A 22647-nucleotide genomic window follows, 5' to 3' on the forward strand; every position below is an offset into this window, starting at 1 on the left:
GGTTCTCGAAAGGTTGTTCGTGGAAATAATGGTAATAATGGAGTGTAAACGCATGACGTGCCAATGACAACATTACCAAAATGTGCTGCTGTAACCGTCCTGCACCACAGTCACTCAGCCACCTGCAGAACCGTGTAAAACACAGCAATCGTGATATCGGAGAATAGGCCGCTCAATACTACAAAACCGGCAGTCACCCCTTCTTTTTCTAAATACCTCTGCAAAAGCTTGTTTCAACCCACACGTCCGGCCACGCAGACATCCCCATGGCCCCCGCAGAACCCAACGCACTGCCTTTCAGGCCAAAGGGGGAGACACCTCACTTTGCTGAGGAGAAGGAGGGTTGGAAGGGATATGTCGAATGGGAGGAATTCCCCGAGAAGAAGAAGCAAGCTCAGGAAGTCCTAAAGAGATATGATTTTCCCGAAGTGAGTTCTCGCAGCTGACCGCGGTCACCTCAAACACACACTCACCATTCACATTAGCCCCCCGAGTTCCAACTCACCCCCCTCCCAACCACCAACCCCGTCCTCACGGGCGAACGCTGGAAGCAATACCACTCCGCCTTGGGCCTATCCCACATCTTCCACCACAGCTGGGAAACCGTCCTCCAAGAAAAATCTCCAGACATGACCCACATCCTGCAGTTCCCCTACAACGGCGAACCCCCCGGCGACCGCCTCATCAAAACAGAACTCACAAACAACAAAGACCACTTTGTCCGCAACCACGGCGGCATCCCTGACATCGATCCCGCTAAATGGACTCTTGACATTGGCGGTTTGGTTAAGAACCCGAGAAAACTCACTTTGGCGCAGCTTCAGGATGAGAGGACTTTTCCTAGGCAATCTAATATTGTCACGCTTCAATGCAGCGGTACTCGTCGGATAGAGCAGATACACGAGTACCCTGGCGACGGCGACGAACTGATTAACGCGCCGTGGGGGGAGGGCGCTATCTCCACTGCGAGATGGACGGGGGTTTCGCTTAAGAGGGTTATCAAGTATTGTGGTGGTCTTGTTGATGATAAGGGGGCGGATAATATCGAGTTTTATGGTGCGGACACGTACTTTAAGAAGGGGGGGGTGCACAATTATGTTGTTAGTGTGCCGTGGAGGAAGGTCAAGGCGCATGAGGTGCTGCTGGCGTGGGATATGAACGGGGAGCAGCTGCCGAGGATTCATGGGTTCCCGGTGAGGGTGGTGGTGTTTGGTTATATTGGGGCGAGGAGCGTCAAGTGGCTGTATAAAGTCAGGGCTATTCACCGGCCGAGCATGGCGCCGGTGCAGCGTAAGGAGTATTTGTATTATGCGCCGCAGATTGGGAAGCAGAATGCGAGGTACAGTAATGGGTTTTCCATTCAGGATATGCCAGTTAGCTCGGCGATTATTACACCGAAAAAGATGGATCACATTGTGCATGAGGGGAGGGTTAGGCTGGCGGGGTGGGCTTACTCTGGGGGAGGGCACTGGCCGGTGAGGGTGGAAGTTAGTGGAGATGGGGGGAGTATTTGGTATGAGGTCCCGGCGGAGAATATGTCTACCAAGTACTTTTACGCCTGGAGGACATGGTGGGTTGATTTGCCGGTTGATGCGGAGGGGTGGTTGGAGATGTGCGTGAGGTGCTGGGATAATGCGATGAATACGCAGCCTACTTTTGTTAGGAGTGCTTGGTAAGTAAAACCCGATTATGGTGGAGGGGTTGGTACTAACTGATAGATTAGGAACTGGGACTTGCACGTCACTTCCTCTGCTCACCGCGTCAAAATCTACAGTATCAACAAGTCGAGGCCGAACACTGCTGCGAGGCTCAAGCAGTTGGAGGAGAACAATACCCCCATCGTGCCGATCACGAGACCGATTCACTTTGATTTGGAGACTGATGAGGAGTATGCGAAGGCCATGGAGTTGAGGGCTTGGAGGGATCCGTTGGAGTAGATGCCTGGGGATTTTGCCCATCAGGTTGTTCTAGGTGGGTCAGGGGGTTCAGGGGTACTCAGTGGTAATGTGCCAAGACTTTCTAATTTCCATGCTGCACAAATGTTGAGTCTTATCCAGATTACCGGCGCTTCATCTTTGCGATTTCATGTACCCCTATTTCGTTCTTTCTTGTGGCAGTTGATGTTCTTCGATAATGTATATGCCTGTCTAGTGAACGAGAGACGTTGTCCAGCTCGTGTAGCTCTGAAGAACACGCAAATGACATCAGACATTTGCCGAGTGTTGCTCACAGCAGGTCACAACAATCCACGATGCGCACAAACAGCAACGCGTTTGATGATCCTATCTTTACTCATCTAACGCACCTCCGCTGCTGCAATAACCTCCAATTTCTCAACCGTATCCTGAAAACTCTCTACCGACTCCTCATCACTCTCCGGGTCCTCCTCCTTCCTCCAAAAACCATCCTCCCACGTATTCGACCTCGAACCCAAGCAAGAAAAGAATCCAGCCTCCATCAAATCCTCCTCACCCTTCCTCATATCCGGCGCCGCATTGATGACACTCAAAAGTTCATCAAATGCCCACACCAGCTCCTCCGTAACATCCTCTCTTTGACGTAGAATAGCCTTGAAGTTGCCGAGTGTATACTCCCTGTCATGGTTTGACCGAAAGTGACTCGCGTTCGCCAGAATATCCATCGTTCCCACGTCACCGTACAACGCCGCAATTTTGATGAGATTCGGCCCTTTGAGACGAGGGCAGACGCTGTATTCTGACCATCGATCGAGAAAGAGGCGTAGGACGTTGTGGCTGTTGTATGTAATTGCCGTCGTGAGAGGTGTCTCCCCTGTGATGGCCGTGGCGTTCAAGTCAGCACCGTACTCCAAAAGGAGCATGGCAAAACTGGCGTTGTCATTCCTTGTCGCATGGAATAGTGGCGTCTTTCCTTCCACCGTACGGGTGTTGACATCAGCACCGAAATCCAGCAATCTCTTAAGCGGAGTAGCGTCCTTGCTGTTCCGCAAGGCGACGCTAAGCGGGCTGCCTTTCTGGACACCTTTCGGGGGAAGAGGGTCCGGATCTGCCCCTGCCTCAAGGAGAAGTTCGACGCATGCAGTATGACCCTGAGCTGCTGCATTGGACAATGGTCCAGAGATCTGGACATCCATGATGTTGGGGTCGGCACCAAAGCTGAGCAGCGTGGCCACTGTCTGGACATCACCCTTGGCCGCAGCCCACGCCAGCGGAGTGCGTCCCATGGAGTCCTGAACATTCATATCCCCAGGGTTCCGAATAAGCTCCTCTTCCAGGATCTGAAGCGAGAGCCCCAAGAAAATCTTGTGAATTTGCGTAAACTTGGACGCCTCGATGAAGTCATCGAGAAAATAACTTCCCCGTGTGATTGTCCTGAGAGCTTCTGTTGCCGCCTCAGATAGCCCACCTTCCAGCAAGAAATGACACGCCTTGAGTCTTGGACTATTGTCGAATTCGAATATCGGTCGGTAATCTGCGTCCGCGCCAGCGTGAACAAGAAAGTTGACGGTTTCGTACTGCTTCGCATACAAGGCCCATCTCAGCAGAGTGTAGCCGCGGCTTGTGCTGCCATCTCGTGGGGAAGCAAGTCCATTATTGAAGAGATACTGCAACCCCCGTGTGTTACCCTTTTGAGCAAAATCAACGGCCTGAGAAGAGTCGGGTATTCTTCTGAGAGAATCGAGATGCAGTGATGGTCCTCCGTTGAGGCTTGTCACGACTTGGAGTCTGATGATGGTGGACCACAGTGAGATGGGAAACCAGTATTCCATGCTGACTTCCCTGGCGCGAGCACCGCGGCATTCTTCGCTGTCGCACTTTGAACTGAGAAGTGGTAGTCCAGAATACCCAAGAAACAATCTTCCCAACAAATTGTTTAGAATTGCTGGTGTTGCAGAACGCTGCTGAGTGTGGCAACAGCATCAGCAGCCGGTGTGGCATGTTGCAATGAAAGGTCGACCACGAACACCGATGGTGTCTTCGGAGCATACTGTCGCTGTTTTCATTTCCAATTTCAAGATTGTCTGTCGTATTGTAGTTCTCGCGAGGCCCTGGTATGTTGAACTAATCTGCGAAAACTGTCGCTCATGAAGCAGTTCTGTCTGCGCCCTGATGAGCGCCTCAACGCGGGCAACACGCTCGTCAATGCCTGCCATTGAGCTCATAAACGCCTTGCTCATAACAAGATGCTCTTATGTGGATTGAATGGAGGATCTGGTGGTGATTGATGACATTTCTTGTATATCAAGTCGAATCTTAACCATGTCTTGTCTGTGTCAGGAGATGCAAATCAGTGTTGCCCTAGAATAGATGGATCCAATAATCATACAAGTTGGAGGCTCCAAGAAGAATGTTCAAACTAGACTTGACTGTTGGAATGTCTTCTTGCAGGGTTTGAAGACGGCCCTGCTCTTTGAGCCATATGCCGGCTTTGAGAACGGGGATCTTGTATTCCGACGATGCCGCGGTGAACCGCTCAACGATGGATGCGAGTTGGTTTAGTTTGAGTCGTGCCTCAATCAATAAATGAGGAATGGAGTTTATGGTCTGCTGTGAGCCCAGAAGATTGGACCGCTCCTTCACGAGTGTGGCGACCTGTGAAAGAACGACCTCGAGATCGGCCACCTCGTTCCCTATGGCATGGATGCGCCCCGGGAGGCATTTGCAAAGTGAGCGCAATTCAGAGATGGCTGAGCAGGTAGAGGCTGCAAGGCTAGCCACCGTGATGATACTGGCAGCGAGGGATAAGGGGTCCATGACTGTTGGTTGTGTGGTGTCGAAGGACCCATGGTGATGGAATGTTCTTGGCACCGATGTCAAGTGGCATGGAATCGAACAGAAGATTGTGTCAAATGTCTTGTTGGGTGCTCATGGAGTGAAAATGGCAAGTGATGACAGCCGGCTTGTGAGTTTTGCTACATGTTGACGATGAATTCAAATGCAATGAGCAGGTGTCAAATGTTGCGGGGTTGCCAACGTGGGCAGGAGACAGACTACTCGAATGCCACATTTCTGTCGGGATAGCAAATATCCATTGGGCCAGGCTGCTGCTGCTGCTGCGAAGGCCATGCAAAAGGGTCACCATTCGGCTGAAAAGACAGTGAAACCAACTCAAAGATGGAGACACACCACACGTGACCTGTTTCGGGTGTTCCAATCAGAGATTTCGGGTTGCCCGTCGACATGAGGCAACGGTCCGGCCCGATCACAAAGCACCACTTCCCTCCCCATTACCACCGTCAAGATGAGGTTTGGGCAGAATTATCACCGGAATTTTGTTCCGGAATGGAGTGAGCACTATGTCGACTACAACTTGCTCAAGAAACATGCCAAACTGGGCAACATCGCAGGTAAGTACCACAGCATGCCCCTTTACAGCGTAGTATTAACAGTCCGTAGACATCTATGAGTACTTGGACAATGCCGTTCCTGCTCTAAAAGCCTTCTACCAATACGAAATCAACACCGACAGCTTCCAGCAAGAAGATTTGGATAAACTGCAGTGGTTTGAAAGAGTCAACGTGGACGCTGTCGAAAGAATTATCACAAAGCTCAAGCGAAATGGTCACACTGGCAGCCCAGATCCCAGCAGATTTGCCTTCTGGAAAAGCTCACGGCAAATGAAACTTTACAATCCGCAAAATGGGAATGGGCTCCAGGATGGAATTCTCCCCAACAAGCCGAGAACAGCGAACCCTCTCCAGGTGGCGATCAGGAATCAAGATGACGAACGGGTTCTTGCTCTGGTACAAGACTCAAAAAACCTGCGCTATCTATCTGCCCGTGGGGAAAACGCCCTCCATGTTGCCGCTCAACTTGGTCGGCTCGATTACACAAATCTTCTTCTCAAAGCCTTGGCCAAAAGTGGTCTCGACCATGACATTCCCGACATATCAAGAGGTTGGACACCGCTCTTCTTTGCCGCCGTGGACGGCCACTTTGATATCGTACAACTACTGCTCGAGGCGGGGTCGAATCAGCACAAAAAGGATCATTTCGGGTGGACTGCCAAAGAGTACGCTGTTTTCAAAGGGCACCTCGCCGTGGCTGGTCTCTTTGAAACCACCGATACCGATGGGCTGACTGGTGGACCTGAACAGAGTCCAATTGGACCCTCCGTTTACGCTCCTGAGCACTGCAGAGAGGGGGAGCAGATCATTATTGCCACGCTGGGGAGTTCGAGGAAAGACAGGGTAGTGACGGAAGTCGATTTGAGCTACTGCTCCTCGGTATACGCCCCCGGAACAAACCAAGACGTTGCTTCTTTCTACCTAACCATATCAGCCGTGGGAAACAAGTCCCAACTCCGACGGAAAGTGCAGCTTCCCATCCTGGACGATCAAATCAACGACCCCTTTATCTTTACAATTTCTTCAGATGTCGCAGCACAGTTGATATTCCACGTTTACCGCGCCGACGAGGGAAATGTCTTGCTTGGAAGCGGGACCGCTCTTCTAGAGGGGAATTCCCATCAATTTGGAACAGGACGACAGAGTCTCATCCGCGAGCAGACTGTTCCCATCTTGGACAAAGAGACGATGAGTGTGGCCGGAACAGTCACATTCACCTTCCTCATTGCCAAACCATATGTCCATGATCTTCAGGGGTCACAAGGATTTTCTACACCAGAAGAATGGAAATCAGCGCTCACGCCAGTGTCTTCGCCACCTTTGCTCGTTGGACATCGAGGCACCGGCCAAAACCTCATCGCCAACAAACACCTCCAAATAGGAGAAAACACCGTCGGCTCCTTCATCTCAGCAGCCACTCTCGGCGCCTCCTTTGTCGAATTCGACGTCCAAGTCACCCGGGATCTGCAGGCAGTCTGCTTCCACGACTTTTCCCTCAGCGAGTCCGGCACCGATGTCCCCATTCACGATCTCACGCTGGATCAGTTTTTACATGCGAGCAAAATCCAATCTCCGCACGGAAATCCCCTTTCCATGCTTGGGAAGCCTTGTTCCCAAGATGAAGGCAACAATGCCAGACCACGATCTCGCTCACTGGGGGAACAGTTCGAGGCAGGGGCGATCCAGATCCGGGACAGGATGAAGCACACGGTTGATTTCAAGCTCAAAGGTTTCAAGCCAAACACCAGGGGGGAATTCATCCAGGATTCATTTGCTACTCTCAAGGACATCCTGACGCAACTGCCGGAGGAGATAGGGTTGGATATCGAGATCAAATACCCTCGTTTACACGAAGCGGTTGATGCTGGTGTGACTCCGGTGGCTATTGAGTTGAACACCTTTGTTGATGTTGCTCTTGATACGATACGGCAGCACAACAAGAAGGGTTCCAAGAGGAAGATCGTGCTTTCTTCGTTCACACCAGAGATATGCATTCTTCTGTCTCTGAAACAAAAGGCTTACCCGGTGTTTTTTATTACGAATGCTGGCAAGATTCCCATGACGGACATGGAGGTTAGAGCGGCTAGTGTTCAAGCGGCTGTGAGGTTTGCCAGACGGTGGAATTTGACTGGGATAGTCTTTGCGTGTGAGGCGTTGCTGTTGAGCCCAAGGTTGGTGGGGTATGTGAAGAAGAAGGGAGGGCTGGTGTGTGCTACCTATGGGGAGCTGAATAACCAAGCGGAGGTGGTGAGGGTGAGTAACTATCGAGTAATCATAGGGCTGAGCTAACAACCTTTACAGACACAGGTAGCGGCGGGGGTGGATATCATTGTTGCGGACCGGGTCCGCTTGGTAGCTGATACCTTGGCGGTGCTGAATTAGGGAGGTTGATGGGGGTTAGGTGCAGGATGTTATCTGTTGGTGCTGGCAGCCTTGGGCTGCGGTGGAAGTGAAACATGTCACAAGTGCCTTGGATCTGCAGGATGCAGCAATAAGTGACGTGCCCCGGTTCCATCTCATTGGGTTTAGCTTAGGAAGCTGATGCCGAGTACCTCGCGGATGGTGGGAGATCGCCATATCAGATCTATCAGATAGGCAGTGCCAGCCCATGGATGGACGAGTGACCACCCTTATCTGCCGCGAGGTACTCTCTAGTTATAGGCTGGATAATTGTGAGAAGCAGGTACAAAGCACGCGAAGTGACACTGCATTAGCGACAATGGCACGTGGCGGTTGTAAGGTGTGGTGGTGGTGGTTGAGAGTATAAAGATATCAAGCACCTCTCTTGGTTTGTTGTCGAACTACGGAAGGTTTTCACTGCCACACAAAACACGATCCCAACCCTTTGTCTTACCCTGATCCATATTATTCATCCTCACATCAAACATCCCTAAATTGTCTACCTAGGTACTTGATTTACCTACCATATTCTTTCCTCTTCCCCCACATGCTTAACGGCGTGCCTTGCCCCAGACTTCCACACTTCGTTTGCCGTCATCATGACAGCGGAATTTCGTTCCTCGTATTCAACACGTCAGACAATCATGACTGTTGTTCACCTCCTACTGGGCTGACATCAAGACACCAAAAGCATGGAAGGTCGTTTCCTTCATCGTCACCACCTCCAACCTCTCATCGATACCCACACCAATCCGACCAACCAGACAGCCCAAAACATGTCGATGATTGCTGTCAAACCATCCTCCTTCCTATCCCGGCCAAGACCGGAGCAAGTGCCGCGACTCCAGCCTTGATTATCTAGAGGATCATCATACATGGCACGCCCCCCCCCCCCCCCCTCGTCCCTGTCCGAACCGTTGAAGCGGGCGTCGATCATACAGATGGAGATGGAGATAAGTTGGCATGACCAGTGCTTGTTATCCCAGGATTCCCACAACAGGCAAAGATGTCGCCATCAATGACTGGCAGTGGGCAGCAATAGGCTGAAGCCAGTATGGATTCTCTGACACATCGTAACCACCTTGCTCCCCACTTCTTTCCCAACTGAGTCTGACACCAGGCGCGCAGAAGCAAGTCATTGGATTCGATGATTCGGTAACGGCTTTTTGTCCGTGCTGTTGTGTACTGGGGGATCCACCGCTATCCGATTCGTTTGTTTGTCCTTTTTAGGAGATGTTTTGAGCCTTCAAACATATCGACATGTTTGGTGGTCAAAACCTTTCAAACAACAATTAAGGTGTTTTTGCCAAGAGGCTTGGTATTTTCTAAATCGGACGGAGACTTGCGAGCCAACGGCGGGCGCCGCCGCCCCCTTCTTAGCCGGCTCTTGCAGGTCAGCGCCGGCAGCTTTGTTTGCCTCAAACCCGTTCTTGGGGAAGAGACAGAGTCCCACGCTATGATGGGGGGCGTTGAAGGCATGGCAGTGGGGTTGCCTCGGGTGTTTTACCCCACCATCCGTTGCAGCTGAGGCTAGCGTTATCGGGGGGAGCTTGGACACCCTTTGGAAGAACGCCTCTGACGGTGTTATCAGACGCTAAAACTTAATCTCTGGCCAATCAACGGCCGGGAATTTACCTGTTTCATCGTGAACTTCACTCTCAATACCCACGCTCAACACTTCAACGGCATCCTCGTTCACCATGCCAATCACAATTGCTTCCATGCTCGCCGGCTCCAATGGTCCCTCTACCCCGGTAATTCCACTGTCCGTTTTCTAGTCTTGCGGCTGCTTTTCGTGGAGTTCCCGACTAGATACCGATCGATATCAAAGAGCACGTACTGAAGGACGCGTTTAGTAGCAGATGTACCACGATTAACAGACCCCCACGCTGGGGTCATCAGCGGCTTGCGGTCTTGGTCCATAGGACCCCTACTATCCGTCCAGCCGTCGACGACACCGAGGTCAATCAGATATCGCTTCACCAGCTCGTTGGCCCAAGCTCCCTCGTGGTGGTGCGCCTCAGATGTCAAACCACATCATCAACCTCGCCGTCTCACGTGGCGGTTGTCCCAGATTGGACATGACTTACATGACATTTCTCTCGAGCACACACGAATACGCCTGAACTTATCTACCAACACCGAGGAGATATCCAGAAGCAGATCATCACAAGGCACTATTCCTTGTTGTCGCCGCCTGGCATAACGGACATGAGCGAAAAAAATGTGTCTTTGTCGTTCCTAATATCGGAATCGATAGAATACTAGTGCTCGATGGAGTTCCCGTGGGTGGAGGGGACGCTGGACAGGAGGGTCTCGCCGACCAACGGCCCCGCACCAGCCCGGGGGTTATGCGGAGTTAACTCTTCTTGGAAATGGAGTCTCTGGTGTTAGACGAGCTGTGGTGGTTGCCGGCCCCGAGCGAGCGGTCCCTCGGTTCCCCCCGCCCGATTGAGAAGAGGGCAGAGAACTACTAGCAGCATCAGAAGCAACACCAGCAGCAGCAACCAATGTGACACTCCCAGGAGATACAAGTCGCATGTGTAGACAGCGGGGATATGCACATCCTCGCCGCTTTGGACGCTGGAGGAGCTTGGAGACCTGCCGGGTCCCACACCTCCACTTCGCTGCCTCCAGGATCTTGTCCGCTTGTGGGACTCGTGCACCTCCACCGATAAGGCCTTGCAGCATTTGGCAGCCCACCCGGCTTACAGATCTGCCACCACGACACACCACGCCCTTGAGCCGTTTCATACATTTAAAGTTCTGGGACCTGGCACGTCTTTCTGACAGTCCGGACCATCATTCTCGACATTCCAACTCCATCTCTAGCTACTCTCTTCTACCCCAGCATCTGCCGGGTCCTCCTTTCTCCATCTCAGACGTCATCTGAACCTCAACTCCCCGGTGTCCACATCCGCCTTCAACGTCCACCATGGATGAGGATCAAGGTCCGTCCCAGATTGTCCCTGGGCAGACGCCCAAGAAGACCTTTGGCGATCGCCTCAATACCATCAGAAAGACCTTCACTACCAAGGAGGGTCTCATCGGCGACTATGACTACGCATTCCTTTTCCGGCCGAACCTCCCCTTCATGGCCAAATCCGACAAGGCTCCACCATTCTTCGGCCTCAACGACCGCATGCCTGTCGTCCTCGCCCTGATTCTCGGCTTCCAGCACGCCCTTGCCATGTTGGCTGGTATCATCACACCTCCAATCATCATGTCCGGCGCCGGCGGTGTCAACCTCACCACCGAGCAAACTCAGTACCTCGTCTCTACCGCCCTCATCGTCTCCGGTCTCCTCTCCGCTATCCAGATTACCCGTGTGCACATCAAGGGCACTCCCTACTACATTGGCACTGGTCTGATCTCTGTCGTCGGTATCTCGTTCGCCATTATTCCCGTTGCCACCGGTGCCTTCAACCAGATGTACGAAAATGGCTTTTGCCAAAAGGATGAGTTTGGTGCCAAGCTCCCTTGCCCCGATGCCTACGGCGCTGTTCTTGGCACAGCTGCCCTTTGCGCCCTCCTCGAAATCGCCCTGAGCTTCATGCCACCAAAGATCATGCTCCGTATCTTCCCCCCAATAGTCACCGGCCCTACCGTCATGCTCATCGGTATCCACCTCATCGAGTCCGGCTTCAAGAACTGGGCCGGTGGCTCTGGTCTCTGCGCTGAGAAGAACCCCGCCGAGTTCTTTGCCCGCTGCCCCGATATTTCTGCGCCGAACGCCCTGCCGTGGGGTTCGCCAGAGTACCTCGGTCTCGGCTTCAGCGTCTTCGTTACCATCATCCTCTGCGAGCGTTTCGGTTCTCCCATCATGAAGTCTACCTCTGTCATTATTGGTCTCTTGACTGGCTGCATCATTGCTGCTGCCACTGGCTACTTCAACCGTGCCGGTATCGACAATGCGCCTGTTGCCTCCTTCATCTGGGTCAAGACCTTCAAGCTTACGCTTTATGGACCGCTGGTGTTGCCGCTGATGGCAGTGTTCATCATCTGCGCTTGCGAGGCTATTGGTGATATCACCGCTACTTGCGATGTCTCCAGACTCGAGGTGGAGGGCAAGCTCTACGAGAGCAGAATCCAGGGTGGTGTCTTGGCTGATGGTATCAACGGTATGCTGGCTGCCCTCTGCACCATCACTCCTGTTACCACCTTTGCCCAGAACAATGGTGTTATTGCTTTGACTCGCTGCGCCAACAGAAGCGCCGGTTACTGCTGCTGGTAAGCTCATTTCTTCCCTCGCTGATTTGACCTGAAACATGCTGACTCTCCTGCCATAGCTTCTTCCTTGTCATCATGGGTGTCTTCGCCAAGTTCGCCGCCTCCCTTGTTGCTATTCCATCTGCCGTCCTCGGTGGCATGACCACCTTCCTTTTCACCGCTGTCGCCGTTTCCGGTATGGCCATTATCACTAAGGGTGTGCCATTCAACCGCCGCAACAGATTCATCCTCACTGCTGGTCTTGCTCTCGGCTATGGTGCTACTCTTGTGCCGAACTACTTTGAGAATGTCTTCAGCTACAGCGGCGAGGACAAGGGCCTGCAGGGCTTCCTTGATGCCATCTCCCTCATCATGGAGACTGGCTTTGCTGTCACGGCCATGATCTGCATGATCTTGAACCTGACGCTCCCGATGGAGGTGGAGGATGTTACTGAGGCGGTTGCTGGACAGAACCAGAGTGTGGTGACTGCGGCGAGGCCGACGAGTGCGGGGGATAGTATTGAGGAGGAGAAGGGTGTCAAGAGCGCCTGAGGGATGGACATTTGGATTTTAAATAAGCGAGTTTTTGTTTTTCTTTTTATTGGGTTGGGATGATAATGGTTTTTGGATACATGTATATGGGCCGGGTGGGATGGGAGGGCACAAGTGTTCAAAAAGGAGGCATGATTTGATGATGACTTGGCGAGCATGGAAGCAAGCATGCGAGAAGCAAAGAAAGGATACCCTGTTGTTATGTATTAGTGGTGGATTTGAAGTGAATGGAATGAATGAAAATCAAAGAGATTGTGCAGTGCTTTGAGTGACCGAACGTGTGGTGTGTTGAGGCTTGGTGCCACGGTGGAAGTTATTAGACAACAACTCCGGCATCACTGCGGGAAGACCACTCTATTTCCACCCGGTTCTTCCTGTCAACAACAACTAGTTGCAACATGTTTGGGTCAGCGCACTTATAAGCGTAGGGAAAAGTTCTTCTTTATTGGTGGCAACATCCTGTCTGCCCCAAGAAGATTCATGACGAGAGCCTGCTCGGCAGTGCAAATTTAACCATTATCCATCAGCCAAGTTCGTTGATGGCCAACCTGGAATGCATCGTCAGTAACCATACATCCACCAAGCTCTTCAAGCCTGTCCAGCTCAGCGAGCATCGGGCATGAGACCACTAAGCTTTGCCTCAAAGCGAGGGAACCCTGGCAAAATAGCCAAGCGCTCAGACTCGACCTTGCGGTGAATCTATTCTTCATATCCGCAAGTTCTACAAACGCTCCGGATGTGAGGATCAATGGCCGGTAGCTGCCAAAGCCCGTCATCCTCCAAACTCTTCTTTCCCGACAGAGTCATGAAAACAACACGCACGGCCTTGTCGGTCCCCAAAGAGCAAACCGTTCTCGTTCTAGACGTCGCCTCATCCATCCTCGAGTTCCGATAAACTGCCTGGTTGAGTTCACCATGGAGCAGCAGGACGATCCAACTTGTTGAACTAGCTAACAGTAACACCCCTTGGTTCCTTTTATCGAGGCATGTCTTGGCCCTGGAGACGAGGATTGAATTTGATCCACATGACGCTCTCGTGGAATTTGCAATCCTGGTGTTGAGGATCTGGCATAATAAAACGATTGACGCATGGGCTTCAAATATGTGGACAGATATCAGCACTCCAGATTACAGACGCCTTGCTGCCAGCAACTGGCTGAAGTCATCACCAGAGACGGAGAGCAGCATGCCTTTCCAGTGCCTGAAAGCTATCGAGCAGTGCTTGAGTCTCTGGATCGGAAGGTTTCAATGCTGGAATGATGATATGTTTTGGAGGTATTATTGTGAGAATATCATCCTGCCTCTGGTCGAAATTTCCAAGGCTCGGATACCTCCAGGCGCGTTTCTAGGAACACATGATATCTGGGGAATGAGTATTTACTTCATCACACTCGATATCCATTCCACTATTTCACGCCAGTCAGCTGTCCCCTTTCTGTACGGGAACCCGAGACAGTGTCCCAGATGCAGACGGTTTCTCACATACCACTTGAACTGCTCTCCTGAACACCCAAACCCGCTCCATTCCCGCTCTCACTCTCGTCCATATACTTGGGTGAAGTGTGACAAAAGAGCATCCACGCCGCTCGAGTCCAGGTTCGTCAAACGTTGATCCCTCCAGTAGGTTGCCTCCACACATACCAGCCCGCTATACTGCAGCGACATTCCAGCGGACTTCCAGCGCGTTGGTGCCTCCGCACAACTCGAATGCCCGAACGGCCCTCCACAGCGGCTGGCTCCGCTTTTGACCTCACTGTTAGTGAGCATGGAATTCCAATGGCTGAATTCCAATTCCTTCTGGGGACGAGGACTTGGTGGGGCTGTGCCTAGCCCTCCTGTCACCCCTCTCCCTTTCCATGATGGCCTCCTTAATTCTCAGCAACCGCCTCTGCCGAGTAGGTACTTCGCTCCTGAACCCTACCCTGCGGTTACTCGTTCGCCACTCTGATAATTCAGTTCAGGCCTAGGCACCGGATCTAAGGGGGATAGCTGAGAAGATTGGAGCTCCCAAAACAGAGCCTGTCAAAAACAGTCCAAATGACAGGTGTAGGTTGCTGTGCAGCAGCGGGGCGATGTTTGCTCCTGGTAGACCGGGTAACCCGTGCTGGGCTCTATGAAAGTTGAGTGGCTTGGGCCAGCGTTGTATTAGAATTGATGCTGTGCTGGGTGTGCTGGCTGTTGGGGGTGCCGGTTCATCGTAACTTGGGGTGGAGAGCGAATCTGGCAGGTGTGCTGGTAGAGGTCTGTCAACAACGCTGTTGTCGGGGTAGGATCTTCGTTGGAAGTCGTTTGGTCGCTGTTGGTTGTTGGCAGTGTGATGGGCAATGTGACTGGGGGCACCGCAGCCGGGAACTTGTTGTCTACCAACGGGTGGAAACTTGTTTTGAGCAGCTTGTAGATGTGGGTGGAGAGTGTATGTGTTGTGCTGGTGCGGTGATGTTCTGGTTGCTGTGCTGGCCGTCTGACCAACCCCTGAGGGTTCCAGCAATGCCGATTTGCGTTCTTGGGCATCATCCCGATCTTCACCGAGGTTCTTACTGGTGATATCGATGCCCGGTGATGGTGTTAGTGAATGGTACTGAGATTCGCTATGGAGTAGGCTGGCGGCTTGTGAGGTGATATTTTGAGAGGATTTCTTGTGCCAATCCGAAACCCAGCTATCACCAATGGCCTGGGCCGGTTCAGAGGCACGAGACACCGTCTGAACCTGACAAAGCAACCTCCGGCGAGAGGTGTCATGCAACTCACTCCCCAGACTTGCCTTTATGCAGGTATTGCGGCTTTCCAGCGCCTCTCCATTGGAAATGTCTAAAATTGAGCAAAACTTTACTGAAAGTTCGAGGCCACATCCTCTTTCCCTTCCATCAAGGCATAACATTGATCCTAAAATTACTCCAAGAACTTGCGTTGATAGGCTATCGAGTTGGCGTATGAAGGGCCGATGCAGGTTGCTAATCAAGACAGGGATGGTTTTAGTGTCACGATATGCCAGTACCCGCCTACCCCCATGCATAATGTCGTGAATAGGAGCCGACCAGAGTCACCAAAATGACTCCAGACCAAGGATTCTGAAAAGATGCGTCCCAGGGACCAAACATCAGCTTTTGTAGTGAGATTGGGATCGTAAATATCAGGCTCCGCTAGTTCCGGTGCGTCGAAGTTCGATCTATCCTTCTTCTTGGCCTGAATCATCTGTTTGTGACCGAAGCCAATCATACCGAGGTCGTAAAATTTGAAGCCATACTTCCAGGAAGACTTGTAGGCATTTTCAGCCTTGTTGCTGTAGTATTTGGCCTGAGATACTACTATGTTCAACGGGGTCAGATTTCCGTGAATTCCAAGCGAAGTATAAGTGGTAGTCTGGTCGAGAATCAGAAAAGGGTACAGTGCGTCCACAAGGGTTGACATAGCTTGCCATAGACCATGTATTTCAGAGGGGCTGAAGGGTGGTTTGTTTATGTATTCGGAGAAGAAACCTTCCTAGTGGCCTTCATCGGGATGCCCAAGTAGCACGTAGCCCCAATGATTTATTCAAAGGAGCCATAGTACCGAAGGAAAGCTTTGGGGAATTCGTACAGTGTGCTTGTGGCGAATTTTAACATCGATACATCGCTTAGGTATGAGGTAACATGCTGGCATTCTCTTGCTCGGGTTCTTTTGACCAAGACCGTAGTCTGTGAAGAGCAAAGAAAGTCAGCATTGAAGGTCAGAATATATTAGGTAGTTCACTGGGCAGTATTTCACCTACAGCCTCGTGATAGAATTCGCAATCTTCGTTCACAAAGTATTTCTGATAGATGGCGCTGTTTGTTCTCCGCGAAGACCGGTCCAGGTTGCCATGGAACTACACGTCTTGGCATCAGACTGAGGTTGTGTATTATCCCCAGCCTTACAGGCTTGAACATGTACTGATACTTATATAAGATATCCCGAGTGTTGATTCCAGCTGTCTCCAGAATGAAGATGTTCTCACTTTCCTCGTATTTCGAGCAGTTGACGTCAAGTGGGTTGATACGATCATCGATATTCAGGTTCATGAGCCCAGAAATACAGTTGACCATACAAACTTCTAGCGTGGTAGAATACACCAGAATGGAAAAGATACGGAGGATGCGTTTTTGAATCGCATAGAGTGAAATGCTAACAGCGGAGTGTAGGAATGCAGCTTTCTGGCTGAGAAAGGCCAACTGAGGCTGGCTCGTGGTGAATTTGGAAGTCGTTGTCTTTCTCTTTCAGTGGAGCCGAGATTATTGTTGCAGAGAAGAAAGGGAAAAGTGCTTGACGCGGTTGTGGTCTGCGGGGAATGCTATTTGAACTCTAAGCACCACGCTTTCTCCCGAAAGCTACCTTAGGTACCTGTAATCTTCCCCGCTTACCGGAGGTGGTAAGGTGGTGCAACAGGTATGCCCAAGCCTGATCTTAGTTTCTTCACAGACAACATGATGTCTTTGGTGATACGGTGTGGGTGGTACAGAAGATATTGCAGAACAAGGGAAAACTCGGCTGAAAGAGTAGGTAACAGAACCCTGATTTGCTTTTGATGGTTGTCTGGCATCTTACTATGCACCCGCTATCTTAAATTTCCTTCAGTAGAACCTACGAACCCTCCTCTGTTAAACCGAGCTCAGCTCCAATGCAGAATAATTAGGTATGTAGCTGCCTTCTTCGGTATCTTACACATTCACCTTGAGCGCAAGAACAAAGCACAAATATACCTGGATTAATGCTTATACTCTTGATCAATGCTGCTAAAATACACAAAGATACATACGCCCCCTAATGCAAATACTTCTATGGAGGTACACAACAAGAAATCCACCCAAACTCCAGGAAACAACCAGCAATATCCAAGACAAAGAAACTTCAAACTGAAAAATCTGATCAGTTATTCACTATCCCCAAACCCTGACTCCCCACACCCCTCGACATCATCCACACTCTCCAAACTCATCCTCGAGTCCCAGCTCCTCCTACCCCTCTCACCTCTCACTGTGGTAGCAGGGCTTGAAGACCGGTTCCTGTTAGTATTCCAAAAAGAAACGATTTGCCCGTTGCCAACCCTAATTCCCGCTGCTGCTCTTGGTGGCGAAGTCGACAGTGGTGACGGCGTTCCCCTGCCTGTCCCACTCACAGCCCGATATCGTGAAACACTTCCTCGTGAGCTACTTGGAGGTGCAGGCGGCGGGGGGAAAGATGAGTTAGGCACTGGCATGACCAGAGCAGGGGAATTCCTTGGGATGGTAGGCGTAACTGTCGTCAACTTTGGCGACGTAGAAGGAGTGGGCGAAGAGGCAACACTCAAATTTGACCGCCGAGGCGAGCCTTGTGGTCGAGAAGGGAGGTTGATGGAGGGATAGGAGAGTGACATCCTGTCATTAACGTGGTCCACCTCAGTCTCCCACCTTCTCACATTGATTGGTGGCGGTGGTCGAAAAGGCGAGGTGGTGTGCGCCGGGCTTGAGTTTGCTGATCGGGTACCCCTGTCTCCACTTCCCCTGAATATGGGCGCTGGCGGTCGGGCAATGGCTCGTTCTTGAGCGGGGGCTGACTTTGATAGGGAGGAGCGTGGTGAACTTGACGGCGAAAGCAGTTTCTTCACCGTGGCCGCTGTCCAGGTCTTGGAGTCGGACAGCATTTTGCTGAGACCTGTGGAGAAATCCGACCCTAAGGCCTCGGAGTCGGGGGCTGGTGTCTTTTGGGCTTGTGGGAGGGAATAACTGTTGCGGCCCAGGAGAGTTAATGTTTTGGGTCGAGATGGGGTTGGGTCAGGAGGTGGGACGACAGACGGTGGAGGTGGTGTGGAGAGCTTGATCTTGTTGAGGGACTGTTCAGCGTCGCTTCTGGCTGTGAGATAGTCGCTTCTGGGGATGGGACATCGTGACTGGGATGGACCACGTCTGGTTAGGAGGGAAGCCCGGGCTACTTCGTTGGTGAGCGCTACGCGTGCATTGGCGAGGACGGTTTTGTCGCGCCAGGAACTTGGCCTAGCATGGTCCTCAAAAGAGGGATTCTTGGTTTTCGCGAGGAAGCCGGTGGCATCGACGGTTGTTGTGGTTGAAGGCATGATGGTGGGAAACGGCGGGACCACTGTTGCTCTGTCCTCTTCGTCGCTGCTCGTTGGGTCCGGAAGGTTTATTTCTGGCATGTTGGGCATGGAAGCCATGCTGGGGTATGGCGCCCCTTGATCTTCGTCGTCTTCCTCCAGCAATTGGGTAACGGGAAATTCCATGGGGTTCATCTCCTCGAGTCCAGGGCTTCGCAACTCAGCTTCCCAGCTGTTCTGGCTCTCACCACTCTGGATAGTCCCGTCGCTCTGCGACTCTGTCCCACTGCCATACCGGACGCGGTCGAAGACGCTGACAGGCTCCTCGTCATCGTCGTCCTCCGAGGCATGCTCACCACCCCGAACATTCACCTGCTCAATCTGCCAACGAATCCTTGCCAGCCTCTCTTCCAACTGTCCCCTTGCCTTGTCCATCCCATTCGGTTTTGGATATCTCCGGCTCTTCTCAAACCTCTTGACATTCTTCAACAGCTTCTCGCCATGGACGCAATACCTCCGATAGTCATCCGGTAGCCTCCCAATCTTTCTCCTCCTTCCCCCATCAAACCCACTGTGCCCCTCGTACCCGCAGTTAATCCTCCAGTCAGCCTCATCATAACTCTTACACCAGATCGCTGTAGACCTCTCCAGCCAAAAATGCGCCTCCCTCCTCTGATGCAAGCTCTCCATAAAGAAAGCCTGAACCACGCTGTGAATCCTGAGAATGTCCAAACTCGGCTCACCACTACCACTCTGCCGCGAGGAGCTTCTTCCCCCCGTACTTCCCCCCGAACTCTCCACATAGAACTCCCCCGCAACCTCATTCCTCTCCACCAACCCAAACGCAATCAGCACCCTCATCGTATTCCCCAAACTCGGCGCACCCCCCCTCACCCTATCCCTCGTCTTCACCGGCGTTACCTTATCCCCCAACGCCCCCATCCCAATCCCCAACCCCACCATCTCCACCGGAACATGCTGATCCCAAAAACACAACAAACTAATCAAATTCAAGCTCGCGTTCTCCCCTCTCGTCTCCAACTGCCTCACCACCGCCTGGTAAGCCTGCAACCCCCCCAGCCCATTCCTCCCGCTCTTGAAACTAGCCAGATACCGCCCCAACGGCTCTCTCGTAGCCTTGATATGCTGCGCCGCTACGTGAATCATCAGCGGCAGCCTTCCCATGGCATTCACCAACTCCAACCCCAAAGCCAACTCCTCCTGGCTAAAAGGCGGTTTGCGTTCCATTTCCAAAAGCAGCAGCTCCCTCGCCTGATCAGGCGTCAACAGCCCCAGGTGAATAACCTGCGGATTATCCCACCTCGGCTCTGACGCCACCGCTCTTTCAGTGCTAGTATAAATCAACGAGGTGTTCCTCCCGTCAGGTATGAAATCCCCCAGCCCGTCCATATCGAACTGGACACCGTCAAAGACCATCAGCCAGTCACGTCTGTTTGACAGCCAGGCCTTGACTGCCGAGACAACCTCCCTTGTAGTTGTATTCAGCGAGACAAGGGAGTTGGTCTTGGCTATCCGCCAAAACATCTGTTCAATCTCTTGCTTTGATTTGGCGCGTATCCAGAAGATGCCACCGGGGTAGTCGAGGAGGTGGGTAAAGACATACTGGCGGGCGAGGTGGGTTTTGCCTCCGCCGGGGAGGGACGAGATGAGGACAGCGGAGGTTCCCTCTGAGCGGCGTTTCCGGTCTTGGAGCATCTCGTGGAGGCCGCGGAGCTCATCGGTGCGGCCGAGGAAGAAGCTGTTGGGGCGGAAGGGGTCGGGGTGAATGAAGAGGGGTTCCTCCGAGGGTGGTAGTTGCTGAGGAGGTAAGGGTTGGGTTGGTGTAATAGCTGATATTGGTGATGAAGGTTCGGGTTCATGGTCGTGGTCGGAGTGAATGGACTCGATCATCATGGCTGGGGAAGAAGACAAGGAGGTTATCGACTCGACGAGGGAGGGTCGGGGGCGGTGACGGAGGGAGACTAGTTCATTATTGTTGCCTGCTTTAGAGGCAGAAAACTATCAGCCGTTACTCAACACTTGATGATGAAACCAAAAGACACTTCTCCTGTCCCCTTTTGTTCGGACCCTAGCAGCGTTCAGGGGTCATATGGATAAGGCAACTGCCGTCCACAAACACAACCATACTCGGACGGACCAGGCGATGACCTACCAATTCCCTGCTGATGCGCACCTGAAGCCAGCATACTTTCCTGTCGAAACCGTCAGTACATCTGATGGACACAAGGGCACAGCAGAAAACTCACATAATTCCTCGCCCTCTCAAAATTCTCCAAGCTCGCCCTCAACTGCCTATCCTTCTCCTCCAACAACCACCTCGGCGGAATCAAATTCACCCCATCCGCCACCCACTGCCTTAAAGTCGTGCTCACATTCCTCCACCCCGGCGCATTCTCCCCTTCAAACTTGCACATTCCCGAATGGTCCTTCTCAATCCCATAATACGTCACCCCCGGCAGCTGAGGCCCCGCGCTCGCAGCATCAACAACCAAGATCTTGCTCCCCTTGACATCACTAGTATGCCCCTCATGCACCATCTGGATCCTAAACCGTTGATACACATCCAAAAAATGGGAATTAATCTCCTGCAACCCCTCGTTATCCTTCTTCAGCGCCTTGAGCAGCACACTCTGCGTTTCAAACAACTTTCTCGGGATCGCCACCTCGCTCATCGCCTGGAGAACCCGTCCCCATATTGCGATGTCGGAGCCATTATGTGGTGTCCCCAGGAAGATGATACCGTATGTGCTGACAAAAACGGATCTGAAATCCTCCTGGTGATGGGCTCTCACATCATTGGAGTAGAGCAACGCCCTCTTGACCAGTATGCCCCCTAGACTATGGGCAACCCAGATGATGGGGTTACGTTCCGTCCCGTCGGCCTTGCGGTGGTGAGTCAAAGAGGTGATGAGTGACTGAGCGTGCTGGTGGATGAAGTTATCTGACGGGGATCGGTTAGGCGTTTTGCGGGAGGAGTACACATCGGCGTTGTACCCATAGACGAGGATATTCGCATGTTGGTCTTTGAGTGCGGCAGGCAAGAGGTCGACGGGCCAGTAGACGCCGTTTTCGCGCGAGGTCCAAGTCTTGAGGGGGTCGCCGTTGAGGCCGTGGACGAGGACGATGTCTGCTTTTGCGAGGGGGTGGGCGTAGACAGTTGTGAACTCGTAGCGGGAGGGGGGCAGGGTGATTTTGCCTTCGAGTTGGTCCTAAATGGTGGTTAGTGACGGGTTGAAAGGGGTTTTTGTTGAGAACGGCCCCGGCCCGTGAGGCGGGTGTGGTCTACCCGTCCACGCCGCTTGTCGACAACACTGAAGACGGGATAGAGCATGATGATATGTAAGCACTCACCATTCTTTCTTGCTTTTTGTGGAGAGCCGTTCAACGGACAGGAATGAGATGAAAGAAAAGTGAGAGTTGACCATTAGTTCCTCCTTGGCATCGACGACGACAAGGAGAAAACTATTGGGTGTGAAAGCCGTGATCAAAAGCGAATGAGTAAAAGAAAGTCTTATACCATGAGTTTGCCTGGTTACTATGCAACAAGCCACCAGCAAAAAAGGCGATCAAGGCTCAGTCTTGTATAGAAACCACTACTGATCCGGTTTTCCAGATCATCAGAAACATAAACACAATAGTCGGTCGTGTGCGACATGATTCAGTCTTTACTTACACGCCCGCTCATCTTCGGGCGAGAAGTAGGATGGAAAAGCAGCACATCACCCATCAGAGTCATCAGCGGACCTCAACACACGAGCGCCTACAGTGCCCATTGTTTTGCCCCATTGAGGCAGCTGGGCAAGACAAAATGCGACGGAGCAAGGTTGGAAAAAGAGTGCAACTGTCACGAGCCCAGGTGGTTTGAGTGACCATCTGGCAGTGACCACCTGAGCATGTGCAGTGGTTGGTTGGAGTAAGTAGTTGGGGTAGCGTTCAACCTGTTTCATTTGACCGGCACAGAAACAACTCGACCAAAGGGACCTTGAAGGAACGGTCCGTCGGCTGTTGGCTCAAGATTGTTGCAGTTTGAGTGTACGCTATTGGCTTTGTCTTGCTCGAGTTCGTGATGTAGCTGTGACCTGAAGCCTTCTCAGAA

General features: G+C 52.1%; 6 protein-coding genes across 6 annotated transcripts; 3 read left to right on the plus strand and 3 right to left on the minus strand.

Annotated features, from left to right (window-relative positions):
• Nucleotides 1-266: 266 nt before the first annotated feature.
• On the plus strand, nucleotides 267-2094 carry QC763_508150 (uncharacterized protein; the record flags this gene model as incomplete). Its single annotated transcript, XM_062913406.1, has 3 exons — nucleotides 267-428; nucleotides 486-1672; nucleotides 1724-2094. 3 exons carry the CDS (start codon nucleotides 267-269, stop codon nucleotides 1935-1937), a joined length of 1563 nt encoding a protein of 520 aa, XP_062764813.1. The 3' UTR covers nucleotides 1938-2094.
• Nucleotides 2095-2259: 165 nt separating this feature from the next.
• QC763_508160 (uncharacterized protein) lies at nucleotides 2260-5038 on the minus strand. Its single transcript, XM_062913407.1, has 2 exons — nucleotides 4306-5038; nucleotides 2260-4247 (listed from the first exon to the last, which is right to left on the minus strand). The coding sequence occupies exons 1-2, from the start codon at nucleotides 4731-4733 to the stop codon at nucleotides 4169-4171; spliced, it is 507 nt and encodes a 168-aa protein (XP_062764814.1). The 5' UTR covers nucleotides 4734-5038; the 3' UTR covers nucleotides 2260-4168.
• A 136-nt stretch (nucleotides 5039-5174) lies between these two features.
• Nucleotides 5175-7708, plus strand: GDE1_2 (Glycerophosphocholine phosphodiesterase; the record flags this gene model as incomplete). Its single annotated transcript, XM_062913408.1, has 3 exons — nucleotides 5175-5326; nucleotides 5376-7579; nucleotides 7628-7708. Exons 1-3 carry the CDS (start codon nucleotides 5221-5223, stop codon nucleotides 7706-7708), a joined length of 2391 nt encoding a protein of 796 aa, XP_062764815.1. The 5' UTR covers nucleotides 5175-5220.
• A 2953-nt stretch (nucleotides 7709-10661) lies between these two features.
• On the plus strand, nucleotides 10662-12749 carry QC763_508180 (uncharacterized protein; the record flags this gene model as incomplete). The annotated part of the gene is made up of 2 exons (XM_062913409.1): nucleotides 10662-11956; nucleotides 12016-12749. 2 exons carry the CDS (start codon nucleotides 10662-10664, stop codon nucleotides 12485-12487), a joined length of 1767 nt encoding a protein of 588 aa, XP_062764816.1. The 3' UTR covers nucleotides 12488-12749.
• Nucleotides 12750-14632: 1883 nt separating this feature from the next.
• On the minus strand, nucleotides 14633-14998 carry QC763_0075040 (uncharacterized protein; the record flags this gene model as incomplete). Its single annotated transcript, XM_062906031.1, has 1 exon — nucleotides 14633-14998. One exon carries the CDS (start codon nucleotides 14996-14998, stop codon nucleotides 14633-14635), a length of 366 nt encoding a protein of 121 aa, XP_062764817.1.
• A 2374-nt stretch (nucleotides 14999-17372) lies between these two features.
• On the minus strand, nucleotides 17373-22236 carry QC763_0075050 (uncharacterized protein; the record flags this gene model as incomplete). Its single annotated transcript, XM_062906032.1, has 4 exons — nucleotides 17373-20530; nucleotides 20704-20743; nucleotides 20798-21760; nucleotides 22225-22236. 4 exons carry the CDS (start codon nucleotides 22234-22236, stop codon nucleotides 17373-17375), a joined length of 4173 nt encoding a protein of 1390 aa, XP_062764818.1.
• Nucleotides 22237-22647: the final 411 nt, after the last annotated feature.

The sequence above is a fragment of the Podospora pseudopauciseta genome, assembly GCF_035222475.1.
Source record: "Podospora pseudopauciseta strain CBS 411.78 chromosome 5 map unlocalized CBS411.78m_5, whole genome shotgun sequence".
Lineage (NCBI taxonomy): Eukaryota > Fungi > Ascomycota > Sordariomycetes > Sordariales > Podosporaceae > Podospora > Podospora pseudopauciseta.